Raw genomic sequence first — 25,440 nt, forward strand, 5'->3', positions numbered from 1 at the left:
GGATGAGGAAAGTAGGACCCAAAACGAAGGACTCTGCGATGCCACAGTGCACTTTATTTACAGTGAATAGACAGGTAAGTCCAACAATTAACTCAGGTGTAATTTGCCAATGGTGCTCATCCCTTGCTCCCAGTGCGTCCCGTGCTGTAGCTCCCTTAGTTTGTGTGCTCCCCAACTCGCTTCTTCGCTCGACTTTCCTGGAGGAAGAAGGAAAAACCACAATTAGCCACACACGCTAGCCGACTACCAAGACTACACGCCTAGCACAGACTATACCGGTCAAGAGTAATAATCCCACGTCGACTGTCACCGCGAGTCCAGGTTAAATACCTCTTCCTAGCCGGGAGGGATGATTACCACCAGCTGGTCAGGTAATCAGCTGCAACAGCAAAGAGGGACTCCCGATGACGACAGTCGCCCGGACACGCCTCTCCCACGACGCGCGCTTCCGTCAACAGCCCCGAGGACGGGGGGAGAGAGAGAAGCAGACACACGCACTCTACATACAAACGTGGACAGAACAGTAGACGACACAGACCCCAAATAATAGTCGTAATAATAATAATAATAATAATAATAACAATAACAATAATAATAACCACTGCTCACGGACCCCGGAGTCCTCCAGAGCCGGGTCCGTGACAGTATTCATAACACACAGAAAAAGACCAGAGTTAACGATAAAAACGTTTAAAAAGAAACGATAAAAACCATGAAAACCATGAATTTAACATCTGAGCCTCAACTCTCACGGCCCAGTACCAAACGACTCATGGAACTGTACTGGTCCACGGCCCGGGGGTTGGGGACCACTGTTTTAGGCTAGGTACAGTGGGATTATTTTTTTTTCTTAATAATTCTTGCTCCTTCTTCTTTTTGAGCCACTTCTTCTGAAATGCATTATTCAAAATACCTTCTAACACACACTTTATGTACTACAAAAGATTAGACATAAGGTCTAAATAGTATTATGAATTATGGAATCATACAGTTGGCGGCAAGCTCTTTGTCTATATTGATCTTGGCTCCAAATGACTGTAGGGCCACGCTTCTCTGCTCTTTAATCAAAATGTCACAATTCATGGCAGCATTTTTTTTTATTTTGTTTGGTCAGATTTTATATTTATGGGTATCTAACTGTTTCAAAAACAGTTTCAGTTTGGTGTTACTTACTGGACTAAAAGTGGATTTTGGTTTAAACCTTTATCACCAACATGCCTTTCCAACGTTTGGGGAGTTCTTAAAGAGGTATTTTGAAAGTTGTGGTGATATCATACCTTAAGATGTAAATTTCTATAAATTTAAGTAAATTCACTTTTGCTTGAAACACTTTTTTATGATTTGTGGGAGCAAAGCTTATAGGAGAGGCACACTGGAAATGGAGCATGTGGACTTTGGAACAGAATGAGGTCTATTCAACAACTGAGCGTGCAGTGAGAGAATAAACATCTAAATATCCTGAGGCTCAGACAGTTGCCAGGTTGAGCCACGGTAGAGTGGGTGGGCAGGATCAGATTAACAACAAGGATGTGACTGACTGGGACAAGAAGCAGCTGGTGCATGGAAAGATCTGGAGCACAAGTGGAATATGGTAAGTCACGAGTACCAAAGATTTAGCCGATGGACACCAGAATGTGTCTTCTGAGGCTGTGTCTCTCTCTGTGGCACAGCCATCACTTGTCCTGTTCTCTTACTCTTTCTCACCTCTCTTTATACACCTCAGCTGCACCTCAGAGTGACTGTGCAGTTTTTAGGCCTCTTGTCAAAGGCAGGCGAATTTTAAAAAAAGTAAACAATGACAAAATCTAAAGACTGCTGCAGAGAGATTCTGACTACATTCTTTAGCTTACCCTTTGTTGAAAATTTGTTTTTTAATTTAAATTTTCATTCACAAGCCACTTTGTTCCTGCTTCACTCACTGCACTCAGTTCCTGCACACACAGAGATAGTGGAGCTTGATCCATATTACTTTAATGGAGTACCATTACTTTGCTATAACATACTTCGACTCATCCTTATGCATCTGTATTAATATTCATGTGTAGCCCACACTCTTTCAATCATGTAAATAAGGTTAGCAGGCCTAAATGGAAGGGAGGAGTACACTCTTAGTACTGAGTCACAGTTCTTGTGTGGTAGTGGGTCATTCGGACATATTTCTCCACCCCACCTCCTTACTCCTCAGTGCCCTTGCAGATCCAGTCCAGCTGGGGTCATTTGTATGCAGGGGAAGCCACTGTAGGTGATAAATCAATGTTACCTTGATGCTTCTCATGCTCACATTCAATCTGATTGTCTTTCTATAGGGTACCGTTACCTGGAGAGTGTCAAATATCATCTGCTTTGCAAATCTAGAGGTACCTGTCCTTCATATCCGGCATGCAAACAAATAGTGAGTTTCTATTTATGGCAAAGAATGAGGAATCACAACCAGTTAAGAGAAAATAGTAGCTGCTGCAGTAGTGAGATCATCCTTAAAGTGAGTGGTCCTTGTAAGTAAAAGTATTATATATGCAGTGTTGGGGAGTAACGGAATACATGTACCACCGTTACGTATTTAAAATACAAAATATGAGTAACTGTATTCCGTTACAGTTACCGTTTAAAAATGTGGTATTTAGAATACAGTTACTTTGTTGAAATAAATGGATTACATGGCGGTATTTTCCTGTTTCATATTGTGGCGGGTCAGGACTGTTTGGGTTTTGTTTGACAGCTACGTTCTGTTGTTCCAGGTGGCAGCGTTACGGTTGCCATGGTTACAGGGTGACGCTCTCTCTCTGTGTGTTTCCTGGGTGAGAGAGGCCTTTTTGTTGTTGTTGTGCTAAGCTAATAGGCAGAATGCTACAGGTATAGCTCTAAAGAATGTAGCATCATAGGCAGTGTAGTCCGTGCTGCAGGGAGAATGGACTGCCATACACGTTATGTGTCTGTGAGCGAGGGAGGGAGAAAAAGGAAAAGTACGAGCTGTCATCGAGCAAAAACGGGAGCTGGAAGCATGTAAATATAATAATAACCACTGCAGCCAAGAAGAGTGCCTGACGAGCCCAGTTGTAAGTAAGCTATTAAGACTCGACTGTACACCGTGTTCGTGTTTTCCTCCGAAACAATAAGTTCCGTTGGAGCAGCCTTTCAACGCCTCTCTCTGTCTCTGCTAGCAAAGTTGACCCAGACAACAAAGTAAAGCTAGTTTTCGGCTACGACCCCGACACAGAACCCACCGTATTAGCCAGAGGTCCCTTTACTCTGGTTAGGAGCCGCGGACCTTCAGTAACAGTAATAAATCACAGCAATAGTACATTCATGTAGTTGTAAACAGCATGATAATATATTAAGTAATCCAAAGTATTCAGAATACGTTACTCTCATTGAGTAACGTAACGGAATACGTTACAGAATACATTTTGGGGCATGTATTCTGTATTCTGTAATGGAATACATTTTAAAAGTATCCTTCCCAACACTGTATATATGTATTTATTGGTACTTTCCACTGATGCTTCATAACACAACTCTGTCAATAACAGCAAAGACAGAGAACAACAGTAAGACACAGTGAGAAATTATAATCTGCTTTTGAACAGTGAAGACCCCAGAGATAATTTTAATCAGCAGATAAGACTTAAATTCTGATCTCCCAGCATGCAGTCTGGAAATGCTAGCTTACACCTAAAACACCACAAACCAGTGTTTGTGAAGATTATTGAGCAATTAACCACTGGTTACCATCTGGCTTTAGTATAAGCTGCATTCTCTGTGCAAGCTGTTGTGTTCTCAGAACATATTCATCTGTCAGCTGATATGTTTACCGCTTTTATCAAATAAATCCAGTAAATCCACATACTAGAACATTATGCTCATTACTGTACTACAGAGCCAATGGCTAATACGCTTATCCCAATAGTGTTCATGTCATTACTCTTGTTAAGAATCAAATGTTTCAACTAAAATAACGAGTCAAAAGAGATTTTATGAGGCCGTTTAAAACAGGTTACATAAAAAAATGTTCTTTTTAACAAATAATTATTAGGGGTGCAACGATACACAAAATTCACGGTTCGGTTCGATACTTTGGTGTCACGGTTCGATATTTTTTCGATACGAGAAAATGTTCATGCTTTTTTAATTTGTCATTTATTAAAATTATAAATATATATTTTAACTCAAAAGTACAGTTTTCAAATTTAATGTTGCTGAAACAACAAAGGGATAAAAAATAAATAAATCTATCTGATGGAGAAATCACTCATCTTTGGAAAAGAGAGTTTATTACAGAGAAATGGCTCTTTCCAAAATTGCATGGCACAGCCGACATACTGTTTTACTTTTGTCCATGATGCGCTTACATTCAGGGTCATGCTTCACATGAAGACCAAAATAGTTCCAAAGGCCAGATCTGAATGAGGGTGGGGGAGGTTCAATTTGCCATGTTGCAACGAGCTTAGCTTCTGTCTTGCTAGCTTGCGCTGCGCTCAGTGGACCTGCGCTCGACAGTGCAGCCTAGGTGGAGTAGTCGAACGCAGATCCACTGAGCGCTCAACACAGACAGCATCGTCAGAAGAAAAGTTGATAAAATAAATTAAAAAATTTTGTATTGTTTGACACATATACGTACCGAACCGAAAGCACTGTATCGAACGGTTCAATATCGATACGAGTATCGTTGTACCCCTAATAATTATATAAATTAGTCACATCTAACTCATTCAACCAAGTATCATAAAATGATGTTTGTGAATAATTATTTTAGTGGTGGACAATAACAACTTACAGTAATAGTTGATTGAGCACAAAATATACACATAGCAAAATGATTCATTACTTACAGAAAAAAATGTTGTTTATTCTAAAATGATTGCATTTATTTATTATATTTTTTCTTATGTAAAAGGCATACATGTAGAGTAGAATATTCTCTTGTATCTTTTACTGTCCAGGAATTATGTACGTATGTATTTATTTATATAGTGAGACAATCCATCCATGTGATGAGTATCCATCTGTCATCATATGAATTAATGGAAAACAGAAATCCAAATTTAAAATAAAATCACTAGGAATAATCATAATAAAATTAATGATACTGGTTGCAAATTATTTGCGATACCACAAGTCTACTGAAACATGAAAACCTTTCTCGTATCATCCATTTCAGTCTTTTGCCTTGTTACTTGAGACAAAGCTGGAACACATTTTTGGGTCACAGATTATGTTTCTTCCTCCTCACCTCTCCTTTTTATTCACCTCTGCACCTCAGTTTTGCCTCAGGGTGACTATTCCGTTTTTAGGTCTCTCGTTGATATTCAAAGTTGCACTTTCACATGAAGGCGTGGAATAGAAGGAAGCAGTACAGCCCAGCATAGCAACTCAAGTTGTCTTTGCATGTGTGTCTCACATTACTAGTACTTTTACAGTCAAGCCCACAATTATTCATACCCCTGGCAAATTTTAGCAAGTTATTTTTTGACTGCATAGGCATCTTCCAAAAGATAATAAGACGATGTAAAAGTGGCATTGTGTGGGAAAAAATTATTTCTCAGCTTTTATTTACATTTGAACAAAAAGTGTCATGTCTAGAATTATTCATACCCTTCACAAACTGTCACAGTCTCTGGGAAAATCCAAAGTTCTATACCATTCCAAATAGTCCAAGCTGTTCTAAAACATCCTAATTACACTGATTAATTGGGAACAGCTGTTTTAATCAACTCAACAGGTGAAAAACAGCAGCTCTCTGCAGTTGGTTTGTGGACAGCCATGGCTAAGACAAAGGAGCTCAGTGAGGACATTGTGGTTGCACATTGTGGCTGCTCACAAGTCAGGAAAGGGCTACAAGTCCATATCTAAATGTTTTCAAGTTCCAGTGGCTGCAGTGCAAAGTATTATTTAAAAATACAAGATGTTCTGCACTGTGGAAAATCTGGACGTGATCGGAAGCCAAAGGTGACACCTGTACTGGCCAGGAGGATAGTGAGAGAGGTAAAAAAAAGAATCCAAGGATCACCATCAAGGCCATCTTGGTGAATCAGGGCTCTGCTGGTAGCAATGTCTCAAGGCACACAGTCCAACAGACATTGCAGAATGCTGGGTTTCACGGATGCAGACCAAGGAGGATGCCACTTCTCCAGATAAAGCACACAAAAGTTCATCTGGACAAAGAAGAAGACTTCTGGTCTTCTGTGTCATGGTCAGGTGAAACAAAAATTGAATTTTTTGGTCACAATGATGTTTCCTTCATTTGGCGTAAAAAATGAGAAACCTTGAAGCCAAAGAACACCATTCCCACTGTCAAACATGGTGGTGGGAACCTAATGCTCTGGGGGTGTTTTTCAGCCAATGGACCAGGGAACCTAATCACAGTAAACAGCACCATGAAAAAAGAGCAATACATGAAGATTCTCAGCAACAACATCAGGCAGTCTGTAAAGAAACTTGGCTTTGGCCACCAGTGGATATTTCAGCACGACAATGACCCAAAACACACAGCAAACGTGGTGAAGAAATGGTTAGGAGACAACAACATTAACGTTTTGCATCAGGGTGATGGCAAGAAGATGCTCCAACTTGAAAGATTTGGAGCTCATTGCTAAAGATGAATGGGCAAAAGTACCTGTGGAGACATGCAAAAAGCCGGTCTGCAATTATAGGAAGCGTTTGATTACTGTAATAACCAATAAAGGCTTTTCTATTGATTATTAAGAAGGGTATGAATAATTCTGGACATGCTCAAATGTAAATAAAAGCTGAGATATATTTTTTTCCACAATTATGCCTCTTGTACATTGTCTTATTATCTTTTGGGAGACGCCTGTGTCATCTCTGGTCAAAACAAAACTTGCTGGTTGAATAAAAGTAACTTTAACCCTCCTAGGACCTGGCGTCCACATACGTGGACATCACATTTTGGGTTGTCTAGACCAAAATACTAAATTTTGCTCTATGAGTTATGTCTCTCCTGCAGACCTGATTCCTCCCTCCCACCTTCTTCCCTTACAGAAAGTCTGTCCGAATTAAAATCCTGGTTTAGCTCTAAATTTCTGAAGCTCAGTGAGGATAAAACGGAAATTATTTGCACCAAATCCAACCTGTTGAAGGCAAACCATTTCTCACTCACTATCGATAACTCCACAGTTTTCCCTTCTTCTCAGGTTAAGAGCCTTGGTGTCATCATAGATAGTTCACTATCCTTTAAATCTCACACCAATGATCTCATCTGTTCTACCCATTTCCATCTACATAACACTAACAGATTACGTCCTTCTCTTTCCACCCAGTCTGCAAAATACTACATTTTGCTTTACAAGGGCCTGATATCCACTTACGAGGATATTATACTGCCACTGTCCTATCGAAATTGAAAGCAAATGTCATCATATGTGTATCTCATTTTTCTCAGAAACAAAAATCAGGTAAAAAAAAAAAAAAATCCCGTTATTCTTTGTTTTTAGATTCATCAGGTTCCAATCAGCCCAAATAGCAAAGAGAAATTAAAAATGCATGCCATGCCTGCTTCAGTCTGTATGCCAAATATCTTTGGGCAAGATACTGAACCCCAAGTTGCTCATCCATCAGAGTTTGAATGTTAGATAGAAAGCACTTAAGTATAGAAATAAGTGCTGGTGTCAAGTGATGAATGATGGATCTTGTATAAAGTGCTTTGAGTCTTCAGGTAGAGTAAAGAGTGCTATAAGAAGTGCCAGAGACATTGTTACAATCCGTATTTACTTACACATTATCCATGCCATTTTTCTCTGATAGTTTCTCAGAAACTAGAAAACCAGCCTTGAGCGTACAAACTAGCAACTAGAGTATAACACAAGTGTGACAAAATACATGTTGTACATACAATTTCAAAATCAAGTCAAAATGAAAGATGTAACAATGGTGCAAGCAAAACAAGAGCAGCTCTGCCAGATGTTTTCGTTGTCGACATCAAATACAGATGATGTAACTGCGTGATTTATTACACAATCATCTGATATGACACAAAGAAATGTTGTAATATGATAAAGATGGAATCCTGTGCCTCAGGGATTTCAAGGAGGAAGGAATCCCAAACATCTCTTTATTCCACACCACAACACTCTCACTCAAACTCAGGGCAAGCTCACCACACTCCAGAAAAGGGAATCAGTGGAAATCTGTGCAGAGGGCACCACACAACAAACCATCACATCCCTATTGAGGAGGATTTCTTGAGATATCAGCCTGTCCTTCCATGACAGTTCTTGCTCTACTATCTCGGGTTTCTGGTGTCTGAGGTATTCACTAAGCACCCTATCAATTGTGGCCATCTTCCTTATGTACTCATGGATATTGTTTCATCCTGGATTGTGGCTCTGACACTCACTAGTTCTCAGCCTCCTTCCTTCTGCTTAATATGCAGTCCCAGGGTGCTGGACATGGAGTGAAACCCTCCATGGATGTTAAGGGGCTTTCTTGTCTTGACGAGAGTGGCTTCGGCCAACTTATTAACCCAGCAGAGTATCTGACAATAAGTAGGGCATAGATAGGTATTGATTGCCTGGATCTTGTCCGTCCCATTCAGCTGATTCCTGAGGACTTACCTTACCCTTTGCAGGTTTTTGGGTGTATTTGGCAGTATTTGGCTTTTCTAGCAGCCTCTTCATGATTTCCATTTGCCTGTGGGATTCCCAGTTACTTTTAGCTATCCTCAATATCTTCAATGTTGCCTTCTAATAGTGCAGTCCCCTCAGTTTTGACTACCTTCCCTCTCTTTGTTACCATCTGAATACACTTCTCCAGTCCAAATGGTGGTGTGGACCAGTGAATTGATGTCTTTTTCACTCTTGGCATACAGCTTGATATCATCAATGTAGAGGTGTTGTCGAACATTGGTCCATTCGTAGTTGGTATCCATAGCCACTATTGTTAAAGATCTCACTGGGCGGCTTATGCAAAACAGCAGGTAGACAGAACATCTCCTTGGTAAGTACTTTACTTTTTCCCCAAGGAAGCGCTCACAAAGACAGGAAAAACAGGGTGGCAGTCTTATGCTACGATATGACCATCTTTTAATTCTTGGTGATTTTAACATCTATGTTTGCTGTGTACTGGAAATTTCTTTATTTTTATGTATTGATCACATATTTTAATTACATCACTTTAGTATAGCAAAATCACTCCTGACACCTCTTTGTATACATATATGTGGAATGTTCTCACAAGTGGGCCTCAGCACCTCACAGAAGGTGCATGTAGACTTGAAGTCTCCAGAACATCCTGCTTTTAGGGAGGTGACGGGTGGTCGTAACTTTTCTTAAAGTGGGAGAGGGGCAAGGATGAGCTGGATTGAAGGTATAGAGATATATGATGTGCTGTGGAATGTTCTTTGTTTGAGAGTGCTCTGGGAAGGTATAAAATGGTTCAGGGCGGTGTCCTTCCTCAGAAAATTGTTTGGTGTTTGCTCTGAACATTTTCTCCACTGCAGTGTTTTCTTTTGTTTTTAATAAACCTCACTTCAAAGATTCGCTCACCTGGTTGTTGCAGTTTATTCAAGATTTTCCATAACAGCTGTAAGACTCATTTAATTTCACTCAGTGGGTGAGGGATTTAACTTGTGAGTTGATGCTGCCATACGGTCTGAACGTCTGTATTACGGAAATCAAAGACTGTGGGATATCGGATCATGTCCCTGTGATGTTTAATATGGTGGTGTGTAACCTGGAGTTGAACAACAAGGGACCTATGTGTCAGTTGATAAATCCATCAATCTGTTCCGTTTTCTTACACTTTCACTAACTCTGCCCTCTACGATGCCAACCCTTGGGCAGAATTACCCACTGAAGAGCTAGCTAATCTTTTTAACTCCACATGCTCTGGTATCCTTGACTCTGTTGCTCCACTCAGGACTAAGCAAATCTAAACATCAGCCTTGGCCGAATGAAACCACCCATGCTCTCAGACACGAATGTCGACAAGCAGAGAGAAAGGGGAAGGAGGACAAACTCCGGGTGTCTTTAGGCATCCTACATGGATGCTGCTTATCAAAAATATCAGATGACTGTTAAATCTGCAAAATCTCCCATATGGAAAAGAAATAGTAAAAACTTATATCATTTACTCATAAAAGTCGCCACTTTCTCATTACTTTCATATATTGTTTTAGTAAGTATCCAAAACATACAAGTTTCATTATATAATTTTTCAAGGGATCTTATATCTGTTTTTACTCTTGTATGCTTTTCATACAAGTTTCACACAAGACAGATACAAACTTTATGAGATTTATATATATATTTTCCATATGGGCTGCTATTCTGTCCAGCCTAATTTCTAGCAACAGTCAGAAGCCTGAGTTTTTTAAAAATATTTTTAATTCTGTGATTAACCCCTGTGCCACTGTTCGTATGGAGGCTTCATCTGCACTTTAAAAACTTTTTGAAATACCTTGTTGAAAAAATATCCACTTTAAGGTTTCCACATTCAAAGGCAGTGTTAAACCTAGATCCACTTTCGAAATGATCTTCTGTTTTTTTGTTTAGCATTTTTAGTCTGTTTTCCAACCCATTATTAAAAAGAAAAATCAGGATCCAAATGTTCTTTCTACCTACAGGCCACTTCTAAACTCTCTTTTATGTCCAAAATGATGGAAAAGTTGTTTTTAAGCAATTTCAGACCTTTTTAGATACTCTTGGCAATTGTGAAAAGTTCCAATCTGGAAGGTTTTCCAAGTCAAGTGACGGCGGCATTCGCCTACTTCCAATGGTGCATCTGAAAAAAGACAAACGTCACCCTGATCTCCAAAATCCACCTGCACAGTACTGCACACTGGTACTGCCCATTCTTCTCCATGGATCCGAGACCTGGGTCATCCTCAAGCACAAAATCAACAAGCTCAAGGCCTTCAAATGCGCCGTTTGTGTCAGATTCTCAGTGTCCCTCTGTGATGTCTAAGCAACAGTGTGATACGTAGTGAATGTCACCAGCAGCCCTCGATGGAAGAGGCCTGCTCGTGACATTGACCACAGGGTCTGTTTTGGGTCCCGCTCTGTTCCCTTTATACATGCTGCCTTTGAGATACATTTCAGGAAATACAACATTCCCTTTGACTGTTATGCTGATGATATCCAACTTTTCTTCCCCTTGAAATTGGATGCCTCTGTCAAACTGCAGCGTCTGTCTACATGATGTTAAAGACGGGCTAATACAGAATTTCCTTACTCTAATATGAAAATAAGTCTGAAGTTCATATTTTTGGAAGTCATGCCCCCAACTGGTACCCTTGGTCCTCTTGTTTGTCATCATTCCCAGACTGTACGACATCTCTGACTTGTTTTAGATAGCTCTTTTAAGTTAGAGATGCAAGTTACGTGAAATTGCCAAAGCAAAGCCTTACCTCTGTCCTAAAGACCTAGAAAAATGTATTGATGCCTCCATCTCTTCTACTGCAATTATTTTTATTTGGGTTTTAAACTGTCCATCATGTACAGTTGATCCAAAATGGCGCTGCAGGTCTTTTAGCAGGTGTTAGGTTTGATGACATCACTCCAGTTTTAGCAAATTAACACTGGCTCCCTGTCCATTATTGTATTGATTTTAATATTCTTTTACTTAATTTCAAAGTTTTAAATGGTATGACACCAAGCTATTTAAGCAAACTCCTAAACATATATAACCCCAAAAGAGCACTGAGATCTTCTAGCCAGATGCTCTTGGTATAGATGAGGTGGAACTCATGCAGGTTCCCGCCTCTGGCCTACAAACCTGCAGTCAATCACACACCTGCTGCGCATTATCCTGACTCACCGGTGACCAGTGTTGGTTACTTTTAAAATGTATTCAACTTTACATTACAGAACACGTGGCCCAAAATGCAGTTTGGAACGTATTCTGTTAAGTTACTCAGTGTGAGTAACGTATTCTGAATACTTTGTATTACTTAATATATTGTCATGCTTTTTACAACTACATATATGTAGCAATTGCATCCTGCGAAAATTCTTGTTTGTTTTTCTCTACCAATTTGCTGTTAAGCCCAAACTCCCTGAATAGACAATATATTTACTGTAGAGGAGCAAAGACTTGGGTGTGTTAACATAAGATGTTTTGTCTGCTTAAAGATAATTTAAAAAAGCACCGTCTTTCCTCAACAATTTTTTTTAATTTACAAAGCTGAAAAGTGGAAGAGTATTAGACAAACATAAAATATACCATTGAAAATAATTTACTAGTGCTGTCAGCTCCCCATGCGTGGGACTGCACAGCGTCAATATGTTAGCGCCGTCCAGCTGACAGCACTAGTATTTACTATTATGGTCACCAACATCACTTAGTTATAATAAAAAGTAGCCTTGCACAAGGACGGGAAAAAAATCGTTTTCCTTATTAGGACAAAAAAAGGCAATATATAAAACAATTCTCAAAAATGAAAAATATATTATTTTGGCATCTATTGTCAATATTGTTCTACCATGTTTTAATGTAACCCAGCAACATTACTTTAACAAAGGCATGCAACAAGAACCATCCAAGGTGCCAGTGCTGAACTGTTTGGTTGAAAACCTTAAATCCCCCCAAAAATCCAATAATTGGCTAACAATTGCAGTAAACATATGAGGTGCTGCTTTTCAAATCCATGCCAAAAAACAAATACTAAGATTACAAAATAATGAGTAGTAGTTAGTAGTAATAATAGTTTCAGCAACCTACCTACATCTTTTCCACTTAGTCTACAGTCCAGTAAAGGCAGTTGTAACGCAGCAAGAGCACCTGTTCAAAGTGTTTGTGGGTTTGTTGGTTACAGTGTGGGGTGAAAACAAGTCCTCCATGGCTAAAGAGATGTTCGACTGGAGCACTTGACAGCAGAGTCGTATTGTATTTCAAGAAGAGGGCTCTGATCACTGGATATACCTTTAATGAGGCAATGTCTTATCTGAATCTTGAAGATACCTCTGTACCTTATCCTCCGCTGTGGAACAGATCACCTGTGGACTCTGAAAACTGAAGAAGTTGTCATCATTATCTTCTGGCTCATTTCCCACTGAGGCATGTCCAGTGGTGCTGGTATTATTAGAAGGTTCCGTGTTGAGGAGACGAGCCTTTGGATCATTGTTATTCTCATGGATTCTCTTTCATCATCAGCAAGCCACCAAAGTTGAAATTTTGGGATTGTGGATGCTGCCATCCTTGCGTCACGGGAGGCCAGGCTGCAAATTGAGTGTCAATTACTTTGATGATCGCTGAGAGGATGTGAGTTGAAAATTGCACTTTGCACTGTCAACTTTTGAGATAACTTGGCTTTCAGACTGAGAAGGTTGGGAATCACATATCCGAAATAACAGTTCTTTCCTTCCTGGAGCAGGTTGACTGAGTAGGCAAGTGGTTTGAGAATGGCTGTATAATCTTTGAGAAACACTGTCTCCTCAGGATGCAGTTTTGCCACCTTCAGTTGTTCACAGATTTCACTGAGCTGACTTTAAGGTAGACTCATTAGCTTCTTGATTGCATTGTACTCTGAGCGCTACCCAGTCACTGAAGGTACAACACATCTCAGCACATTTTGCCTTTGCACTCCTATATAATTTTCCCAAACCACGTATATATATTTATATAAACAAATAATTCCTTACGATACCACAATAGGTGTGACGGCCTCTTATCCTCTTACATGCCAGAACAGCAGACTTGCGATACTAGCTCGATCTGATATCCTCGTGTTGGTGTTGTTCCCATCATCATAATTAATGTTGTTCCAGGTTCAACATTGCAAGTGACCAATCACCTTCTTGTGACATCATTTGTGAGAAACCGCCTCTGCCTGCCGATCCACCAAATTGAATTCCTTTCAGGATACTTTTCTTTAATAAACGGTAAGCATTATACATATTTAGCTTGCAACATTGAATTCATCGCTTGGCTTGCTGTTTGTTTGCTAGTGATAGGCTACTTGATGACAGCATTGGCAAACCAATGTTCTCTAGACCAGCGGTCCCCAACCCAGGGAAACCGAGTTAACAATAAAAATGTGGAAAAAAAACAACAAAAAAACCCCCTGAAAACCATAAAGTTCACGCCCGAGCATCAACTCTTGTGCCCCGTACCAAATGACTCTGGTCCGTGGCCCGGGGGGTTGGGGACTGCTGCGCTAGACGGAGAATTGAGTGTCAATGTATTATGATCTATTATGAAAGTACAAGTGAATTTAGCTGTCATAAAAATGTTGTCAGGCAAAATCACAGTAGCTTCCCTGATCATTTTACAAACACAAGTAAAGAGAAATTGATCTAAATAGCCTAGCCTAATGGTTGTGTGCTGAATCTATGAATAAAAATATCAGCTGTACACATAATTAACTGGCCCATAGCTGTGGAAATTGACTTGAATTCTTGAGTCTATGGAGATTAACAGTAATTTATCCCTCTACTGCATAGCGTTGTCCTGAGGCAACAAACCACATTTTCATGCCTCACACTGTTCCTTCAAAAAAACCCAACTTTTTTGTCAACTAATGCTACTTGGCACATCTCTGTCCAATAAAAGGATGAGTTGAAGGTGGTGTGACTTTCATTTGAGGGGGGGAACCCCCTTTCTGCAAGCTGCACTACATGAGAAACATCTCCATTGGGAGGTAAGATAAAGATCACTATTTTACATGTTTATAGTGAAATAAATGTATATAACAAATACTTGCATGTAGGGCTGGGCCATATTATACCGTTCACGGTAATACCGGTGCAATGTTAGGCAACGATAAGAAAATGAAATATTGCGATAATATATGGGTAAAACGTGCATGCGCAGTGCCTTTGTTTTCATACGCACATGGCCAAAAAAGCATGGCGGTAACGGAGAATGAGAAGGGAGAAAGCGGATCATTGAGTGAAATGGATGAACCAGAATTGGTTTGTAAAAATGGTGCCACTTCAGTGATGTGGAACTGGTTTGGTGTTTGTCCGTCAGATACCCACCAAAGCACATTTGCAAGAACATGCAAGCGGCCGTCGTTATTGGTGTATTTGTCGGACTAACGTGCTCGTAAATCTGGGTCCTAAACTCCATCCGTTTCAGGTCCCAAAGTCAAATGAACACTGCAACATCACTGAGAGTTAAAAACTGTCTAAATTCTTTCATCTTTAATAAAACGATCAGCATTGCTGCTTTACCAGGTGTAACAATTAAGTTTAACATCCAGGCATCCATGAAAACAGAATTTATTACATTTAACGGAGTTAGAAGTTAGCAGGAAGTTAGCAGAAGTTAGCCCGCTAGTTTTGCTAGTTACCTAAGCATGATATAGCATGTTCTGACAGAGATTTCTGAAAAGATTCAAACGTACAGCTCTGCTATCACTTCCAACATAAATGAAGACAGGAAACTGAACAGCAGTGACGTTTGTAAGGTTACTGAAGTTGGGCTAGGTGGTATATAATGATGTGCTACGTGATCGCTAGCGACACAGCTATGTTAGCATAACATAAACAGTGAAGCTGGAGGATGAATGCTAACACTTTTCCACTCGATAAAAGTCAACATGAGGGTTCCTGATGGTTAGAGACAAATGCAATCGAATGGCAGGATGCTGTAAACGGACCAAACTTCAGTCAGGAGAACAACTGAGGTAATCCGTCCACAATAGAAGGTTAGTCATTAATATACTGCAACAACACGGGAATAGAGCAGCTGCGATAGAATACAGCATTAATGAATCAATGGTACAGAAGTGGAGGAAGCAAGAAGAATGAGTTGAATAAAGTTTGACTTATCTGACTGCTTTGTGTCGCTTAATGTGTCTTATAATCCCGTGCACCTTATGGTCTGAAAAATACATATTTGACTATTTGGCACACTGCAGTTTAATGTTGCAAAGCACCTCTTTTTAACTTCAGTGGATATTATACATGGTTATGCTCAGGATATGTCAGCCCATTTCTACTGGAAATGCCTTTTGGCTAAACTTTCAGCAAGGAATTTGCATTTGCACTGTTAAATTTTTATATAGCTTTAATGCACATAAAAAACAGCTGCTTGTTTAAGTGAAAATAAATGGATGTTTTTTTTGCGCTTGTAAAGTTGTGGAGTTGTATTTTGTCTCGCATCGATTATGTCAGTTATATCGTTATCGCAAATTTTCAAATATATGTCGTGATAAATATTTTTGGCCATATCGCCCTGCTCTACTTGCATGTGCATAAATATGTTAAGAAGTATATTTGATTGTTTGTTCTACTTTTTAAACTGTTAATTTTCATTCATTGCCTTGAGGCAACACTGTGCAGTTAATTGTTTTCAGGCAATGTAATGCATTAGCATATGTGTGTAGAGATGTGTTTGTGTGCATTTATATGATCATAGTTATATGGTTGGTCAGTCAGTTGGTAAAGTAATTGTGTGTGTGACTGTGTGTGGACGTATATTACTTATTGTTGTGGGGACACAAATCTGTTTACACACTCACATTGTTAGATCCAAGAAATGGTACCACCGGCTGGTGTTCCACTTCCTGGACATGATCACCATTACCACCTGGCTGCTCTACAGAAGGGACTGTGAAGGCACTGGCATGGAGCAGAAAGACCAAATGAGGCTCTATACCTTCAAATCATACATTGCAGAAGGCCTCTACATGTGTGGGAAGAGCCTGGAGAAGAAGAGAGGTCGTCCCAGCCAGTCCTTTGCTGGCGCATATGAGGACAAGAGGAAGAAAGGACGCACAGCTCCCATTCCAGTCCAAGATGTCCGCCTGGATCAAACAACCCACTGGCTGATCATGACTGGGGACAAGGGACGATGCAGGGTGCCAGGGTGCAATGGTACACCAAAACAATGTGCTGCAAATGCAATGTGCACCTCTGCTTCACCCCCGACCACAACTGCTTCCTGAGATTCCACGCTGAATGAACAAGACAGATCCCCGATCAAACGTTGGATGTATTTTGGTGTTTTATTGTTCTGAAATGTTTACATTGTTTATTTGTTCACCCTGTACTAATCAAACTAAATTTGTCCTGGGCCATCGTGTAAAAGTTGGGCCTGGGACATTATATGATAGCTTATTAATAATGGAATGAAAATTAATGATTGTATTCACTTGTGAAAAAGAAGGGTAACACATCCAAAAGTTATGCTCTTATGTCCTTACAGAAACTGTGATTCCTTCAGAATATCAGGTAAATGCCAGCTCATGTGGAGTAATCAATCAGTCAATCAATCAAGCCTTTATTTGTCACATGCAATGTTACACATAAACCTGCAGTGAAAATTTAACCCCCTTCTGACCATACATACATTGCAGAAACATTACATTGGTAACACAGGTTGGAAACAGGTAAGGAAGTAAGAAAACAATGAAAATAACAGAAGACAAGCTCAAGCACAGAATCCAAGCAGAGAACATGTCAGCTCATGTTTTCAGAGGTTTGATTGTGGTACGTTTAAATTTTGTGATTTTGATGTCACCTGAAATAAATCCAGGTTACTCGTATCACTGAAATGACAATGTGGCTGGAAATTGTGCATTTGCTGCAACATATACACGGTTACACCATGTGAACAAAAACATTTAAATGATATTTGCGTGCGTGTCTGCTCTTTTGGTGTTTGTGCTTTCTTTTTTAGGGTCGTAAAGCCAAACTACCTGCAATGGTTCTTGACAGGCCCAAGAAGGCCAAAACTAAATTAACTGTGTTTAGCATCCTGAGTGAAGAAGAGGCTGGGGAGCTAGCCTTTGCTGGAAGATTGGCCTATGATGTCACAAGAGACATGGTCTGTAAAGGCATCGATCCTTCAAGTGCAGATATGACAAAGTGAGTTAGTAGATTAATATGGAAATTGTACCTTTTTTTGGTATTACGAGTCATTTCTCCTTAACTGGGTTATTGGTTTAATATTCTTAATACACTTACTTTCTAATAACAAACAGACACTTTGCAAAATCCAAGAAAACCTGAAACAGGAACTGACTGATTCATCAACCTTTGGTTCGCAGCAGTGGATTCTGTAATTTTTTTCCTGTGTGAGAAACTGGATCTCTTAAATAATGAAACCTTTCTTGAATTTGGTTTGCTATCAATATCATCTGTAAAGCAGAATCTTTAAAATTGTTCAGTTGTTTTAAGTTTGTATCAAGTTAACTATTTTGCAGAATGTTTGGTTCCTAATCCACACAGCATACTAAGTGTCATAACACCTATTTCACAAATGTTACAAAGAAAGAAACAAATCACATATGTTTTCATATAAATGTATTTGTGTCACACTCCTGGGTTTTTAGTCAATTTCCTTTTTTATTTTATGAGTTTTGGTATGTTTACACTGTTGTCATTTTTATTTCCTGTTTGTTTGTCTTACCTTATTAGTTTTACTTCATTTAGTCTGTAACCATCTGATAATTATTTACTTTTGAGTGTATATATGCTACTCGTTTGGATTATTGTTTGACTTCCCAATGTATGAGTTCTGCCTGTCTGTTCTACTAAAGATTTGGTCTTTTGGACTTTTAGTGGGCCTCCTAGGTTTTTGATCTGTGCACTTGGTAATTGACTGGGTTTAATTTAGTGGCCTGGAAAACAGGCCCTAGGGATCTGGTCATTTTAAAGGCTGGAGTAAAGTGTAAGAGCTATTTATACCTATGTAAACTTTTATACTTTTTTACCTGTATTGTTACAGAAAGGGTTAAAAAGGTAATTAATTTTTGAATGCCAGATATTTTATTTAGGTAATTTAGCTGGAGCACAGCAGAAACTAAATCAAATAATCATAAAATCAAATCACTTGCACTATACTAAAATCTAATCTACTCTGAGCTTAGGCTGGTTTCCAATATTAATGTTGGGGTGAAGGAGAAAGAGGATGGGCACGACCTGGCCACTGGTGTACTTATCCCCATTCTGTGTGATACAATCCAACAGGAAAGCAGTCAGATCCTTGTACTTTGGCTAAGTTAACATTCTTGAATACATACACACTGTCACGGCTGAGCAGCCGGTGCATTTCAGATGCGAACCCAAATGCAGACACAGGAGAACAGAGCTTGAATTCCAACAAAAGGCCAGCCTTTATTTGGCTGATTGCAGGTGGCAAAACATGAAACTAAGAAAACAAGACTGTGAACACAGTGTAACTAAAAGACTATGAAACTCAGAGAAAAAAAACTATGAACACTGAGTAACTATGAAACAGTGAAAACTAAAACCTATGACAATCTGACTGAGAGATAACAGACGACACGACACTGAACACAGAGAATATGCATCTTCTTTTTGTTTTCATATTTTAATTTATATTTAATTGTGTTGTGGTTTGCAGTGTTTTGTGTTGTTTCACTTTAAATTTGTTTAAAAGGAAAAAACTGATAAAAAATAACAAAACACGTACAAACACCAAAACACGTAAAAACTCCAAAACACGTACAAACTCCAAAACACGTACAAACTCCAATACACCTACAAAACACAACAGAAGTGCTCCAGGATGCTAAGCGCAGTGTTGAGCTTTTGTTACCTAGTGGCTACACAAGCCAGGAAGTACCAACAACTGGATTTGGTGTGTGGTAATAACAGGTAAATGGACTTTTTTTTAAATTATTTGAAATGAAATGAAATTTATTTTCGGTCAAGAACAACAACAACATAATTTTACATAAAAGTACTCAATCAAACAGTAACAGAAAAAGGAATAGGTGTCATGGTCTGCAGTGGGTGGCTGGAATTTCCATAAGGCTCCTGAACCTACCTGGGATCCCCTTTCACTGCCAGTTTGTCATCAACACATGTTGGTAACAGGCCCTTATACTTCAAGTTCTTGCTGTGATTTATCTTGTTAACAAGACTCTCTTGTGCTGCAGTTGCTGTTTTCACCTTGGCTCACGCTCCACCTCCAGACTCAGGATACCAAGCAATCATTTTGAAAATCCCTCTGTGCCTCACCTGCCTGCCCTCCTGCCATCACACTCCATCTGAAGCCCCGGATCTCAGGTCAGCCTTTCCACGCCACTCAGCCCTCCCTGGATTCTCTTACCCCCCTCTCAACACTCCATGTCCCCTACTGCAAGTAAGAATTGCTACCCTTACAACTTGCCACTTCAGAGCTGCCTCCACTACCTCCCTAACTCCACTGTCCTCTCTCTTCAGTGTGACTGTTCCCTGCTCAGCGCCACTCTGCATCCCGTTCCCTCGCCCTAGCCACGTTTCCCAGGCCACGCCTCGTCAAACTCCACGTCTTATTGTTTTTTGTCTTTGCTACGTTTTTTGCACTACGCCTAATAAATTGTCACATCATCTGCTGTCTCAGCTCTGGGTTTCTGCACCTGAGTCCTTTTCAGTACAGGCCACTCGCCCCCGTGACAGTAGGCTGAAGCCTTGTGGCTTATAATTATCCTATCCCTTACCCCCGTAGGGATAATCAAATCCTTAGCCAAGAAAATAAATAGCATTGATAAATAAGTTACATAACAGTTTGAAAAGAAATCAATGATAAATCAATAAATTAAATCAACTTAAAAAAATCTAACCAAATTTTTATAACCTTGTATGATACAGATTTTTAAATTCTTCCTGAAAAATGACAAAGAAAAACACATCTTCAGTTCATCATTAACGACTTTCAAGATTTTCTAAAATACTTGAATGTCTAAATTTGACATATGCAAATGAAGTTAACTATAAATAATAATTGAATTTTGGTGTACAGGGCGAGGCACTTTTGTAATCCAGTTGGCAATGAATGGAGGCCCGGCTCCACAGGTGAACAAAGCAGACTTTATACTCCATGATTTGAGTTATAATCTAGTTTAGAAAGAAATGTTTATTACACTCAACCCACCACTCAAAAAACCTGCTCAAAACAGAAAACAAACATTAATATTTCTGAGAATAGTTTTGTGTCTGTGCTTATTATTTGGCCACTAAAGGAATAAGCACACTGATATGTACTGTGGGCTCAGTGAGGGTCCTAGAACAACTTTCTGCCCCGACGATGCTGAAAACAAGCAGGTGTGGAATGTGGAATGGGATGATGCAGTTACATGGAAACACAGTTTAAACTGTAACAACCTAGAGAATCTGACAGCACTTCACCTTTGAACGTCATCGTGTGACAACATATTCATCAGAGCCTCAAAAAGAAGACTGGGTCCTTCAACTTGAACACAAAGAAAAAAAGCTCTGTTTAAGTTATTGAGATGTTGTGTGATGGAGCAGTAAAGTCAGGAATTCACATCATGTAAAAACTAGGGGTGCAACGATACACAAAATTCCCGGTTCGGTTCGATACTTTGGTGTCACGGATCGATATTTTTTCGATACAAAATAAATGTTCATGCCTTTTTAATTTGTCATTTATTAAAATTCTAAATATATATTTTAACCCAAAAGTACAGTTTTTAAATTTAATGTTGCTGAAACAACAAAGTAATAAAAAAATAAATCTATCTGATCGAGAAATCACTCATCTTTGGAAAAGAGAGTTTATTACAGAGAAATGTCTCTTTCCAAAATAAAAGCTATACTATACGCTAGGGCTGGGCGATATGGCCTACAATCCATATCGCGATATAATTTGAAGCATGTGCGGTAACGATATATATCACATTATATATTCTTTTCTTCTGTATAACGTATTTTCCACACAAAAAATCCTTTAATTTTCTCAAAAATCGAGAGTGTGCCTTATGTATGAATTCTGGTTGTGCTTACTGACCTCGAACTGATTTCTGTGTGCAGAAATCAGTTAAAAAATGTTTTAGCACAACTTTGGTAATCCGGACTGCTTGATGGATTGTCAGAGTATTACGGCTGCCATAGTGAGGAGCTTCGCGGAGTAATCTGGGTCCAAAACTCCGTCCATTTCAGGTCCCAAAGTCAAACGAACACTGTTAAAAACGGTCTAAATTCTTTCATCTTTAATTAAATCATCAGCGTTGCTGCTTTATCGGGTGTAACAATGAAGTTTTACATCCATGAAAACAGAATTTATTAAATTTAACGGAGTTAGAAGTTAACAGGAAGTTAGCTCGCTAGTTTCCACCTAAACATTTCATACCATGTTCTGACAGAGACTTTTGAAACTAATGAAAACGTACAGCTCTGCTAACACTTCCAACATAAATGAAGACAGAAAACTAAACAGCAGTGGCGTTTGTAGGGTTACTGAAGTTGGATTACCTGGTATATAATGATGTGCTACGTGATTGCTAGCGACACAGCTATGTTAGCATAACATTAGCACAGTGAAGCTGGAGGATGAACGCCAACTTTTGTTCCACTCGTTAAAAGTTAACGTGACGGATTCTGGTGGTCAGGGACAAATGCAATCGCATAGCAGGATGCTATACACGGGCCAAACTTCAGTCAGGAGAACAACTGAGATTATTCATCCACAATACGAGGTTAGTTATTAATATACTGCAACAACATGGGAATAGAACAGCTGCAAGAGAATTCAACATTAATGAATCAATGTTACGGAAGTGGAGGAAGCGCAGTTTTTGGCTTTCCCCATATTTCAAAAGTGCTTCATCTCTTTGCTATGACTGCCGCCCGCCATAATTTGCAGATGATAATGGTTGTAGCCACTGCGATGCTTTCGACCAAAACAGGCGCAGCTTGATGACATCATCAACATGCGCTATCGGATAGAGCGGTATAGTCAAAATCTCTATCGTTGGCCAAATTTATATCGTTTCTATCGCCCACCCCTACTTTTGAGTATCACTAGAAATATTATAAACAGTCGTCTCCATACCACAGTTTGCTATCAGTAAAAACCACAGCATTCACTGTTAACATACCACATCCATGTTAGCAGTGTATAAACGATAGTTTAGCATACATTAGCACAGGCATCAATAAAGGACTACCGTAATAAACACTTTTACTAACCGCAGGCAGATGGACAGGCGACAGGGATTGAGCGCCTGCAGTTGGTGTCTAAGTGGCCGATGCTTGGACCAACGCGGGACAGCAGGTCCTCAAACTGGGCGAGGGAAAGACGGTGGTACCGCTGAAAGCGGCCGTCATCCAGGCGCAGCTCCTGGAGCAAATGGTGAAAACTCAAAAAAACTAAAAAAAAAAAAAAAAAAAACACCTAAAAAAAAAAAACCATCCCCATTTTAAAATGTCATGTGACAATCTGATTGATCTGATTGGCTTATGGAATGATGATGTCACAAGATAAGATGTGATGTCACATCTTTAATACCTTTGATCCTTTGAAGTTCTGAAGTCTATAAATAGGGATCAGAAGCAGCAATTTTAAAGCAGTTTGTTCGCAGACTTCAAACGTTCGACACGAGATACATTTGCAAATATTTCTAAGCCTTTTCAGAGTCACTGTGCACAGGCTCCAACATGGGACGAAAACGCCGACAAAGAAAAATAAATAATGCTGCCTCTCCTTCGTGGTCTGGCCAGCCAATCTCTTCAGGAGAAATTACCATGGATGTTGTCTTATCAATCCAAAGGGCATTACAGGAAAGTCAGAAGGAAAACTCTGACCTCCATGACAAAGTTAAACAAATTGAAGAAGAGAAGCTTCAACTAGAGGAGAAGTGCAGACAATTGGAAGCACAAAATAAAGACCTGGAAGGAAAACAGCAACGGCAGCCTGATATAAAAATTATCAATGAGGGAATGAAGTTTGGTCAAGGACGAAAGAATTTTTTTTCCCGTATTTTTTCATCGGGAACACAGAGTGCTGAATTAAAAGAAACATCTGCCCAGCTTCAAGGAAAGAAAGCTACTATTGAGGAGATACAGATACTTCAAGGAAAGCTCGATGAAGCTGAGAAAACAATTGAAAAAATCCGCCAACAGAAGACTGAACAGGAAATACAAATGGAGCACAAACTGAAAGAGCTTCTTGAAGAAAAAAAGCAACAGGAAGAAGAAAAACGTATTATCCAGGACTTTGAGAGAAGGAATCTAGAACTGCGAGAATTTTGTAATGAAATGAAGGAAAAAACATCTGAACTGGAAAGAAAAAAGACAATACGATTGCAGCGCAAACTCAAAGACATGAGGGAAATGTGCGTAGATCTGGCAGTCAAGTTTGGTGAAACAGAGTTCAAAAATATAGAACTTCTTGAAGAAAAAGAGAAACAGGAAGAAGAAAAACGTATTCTCCAGGACTTTGAGAGAAGGAATCTAGAACTGCGAGAATTTTGTAATGAAATGAAGGACAAAACACCTGAACTGGAAAGAGAAACAGAAATACCAATGGAGGACAAACTCAAAGCCATGAGGGAAATGTACGTAGAGCTGAAAGTCAGGTTTGATGAAACAGAGTGCAAAAATAAAGAGCTTCTTGAAGAAAAAGAGAAACAGGAAGAAGAAAAACGTATTCTCCAGGACTTTGAGAGAAGGAATCTAGAACTGCGAGAATTTTGTAATGAAATGAGGGAGAAAACACCTGACCTGGAAAGAGAAAAGGAAATACTGGAAAGACAATGTTCAGAGATGCAGTGTACGATCGATGGAATGAGGAAAGAACACTCAGAGCTCATGAATGAGATGTTGTTGAGGGTCAGTGACTTGGAGAGCCAAATAAGTGAAATGCAGGCACAAAAGCAACAACAAGAGAAAAAATATGAATACCTGCTGCTTATGCATCAAGTATTCAAGAGAAAAATTGACCTGATAGAAGAGATGTACAAGAAAAAACAAGAGAGAAATACAGACATGTGCAAGGCAAATCCAATGGAGGAGGCAACATACGAAGACCCGAAAGAAAAGCCTAGAAAAGAACAAGCAGGATTAAAAGAAATGGAGCAAAGATGCAAGCAACTCGAGGAGCAAAATGCAGAAACAAACGATCAGTTGAGAACCCTTATCCTGGAGAAAAAAGCGCTCATGGAAAAATACCTGGAAATGAAGAAAAGAGGCGTCTGCTGGTTATTCAGATGATTTAGCCTCGTCCTCCTCCACCTGTGATCCATCTTAATTTTCACCTCTCCTGTCCCCCCTCTCCCTTTCTCTCCTAACACATATTCCCTACCTTCTTAATCTTTTTTCTTTTTTTCACCCTCACCCCCCCCCCCCCCCCCCCCCCCCCCCCCCAACCAGTCCCAGCAGTTGACTGCCCCCTCCTGAGCCTGGTTCTGCTGGAGGCTTCTGCCCGTTAAAAGGCAGTTTTTCCTCCCCACTGTCGCCTAGTGCTTGCTCAGAGGGGATTGTTGGGGTTTTCTCTCCTCCTCCTCCCTTCCCCCCCCCTTGAAGGGGGGGGAAGGGAGGAGGAGGAGAGAACTTATTTGATTGTTTAAGTTTCCTTTTATGTTGTTTCTGTAGTTACTTGTTTTACTTTTTTCAACTTATGTAACAAAATAATAAACCAATTGAATTTATCCTTTGAGTATTTTTCATCTAATCTTTACAGAATTAAGCTCTGTCTTTTATTTGCTTGTTAAAACTCCATAAATGGTGAAGTAAAAACCTGGGATATGGTTTAAAACATTGAAAAAGACTAACCAACTAGTCTAAAACTAAG

At 39.6% G+C, this 25,440-nt stretch overlaps 1 protein-coding gene across 1 annotated transcript; it reads left to right on the forward strand.

The window, feature by feature from the left end:
• Positions 1–23,157: 23,157 nt before the first annotated feature.
• LOC148100824 (uncharacterized) lies at positions 23,158–24,998 on the forward strand. The gene has a single exon (XM_087846799.1). The coding sequence runs from the start codon at positions 23,307–23,309 to the stop codon at positions 24,858–24,860; it is 1,554 nt and encodes a 517-aa protein (XP_087702925.1). The 5' UTR covers positions 23,158–23,306; the 3' UTR covers positions 24,861–24,998.
• Positions 24,999–25,440: the final 442 nt, after the last annotated feature.

Source organism: Neolamprologus brichardi, chromosome 10 (genome assembly GCF_056152115.1).
Source record: "Neolamprologus brichardi isolate AB-2024 chromosome 10, ASM5615211v1, whole genome shotgun sequence".
In the NCBI taxonomy this organism is placed as follows: domain Eukaryota; kingdom Metazoa; phylum Chordata; class Actinopteri; order Cichliformes; family Cichlidae; genus Neolamprologus; species Neolamprologus brichardi.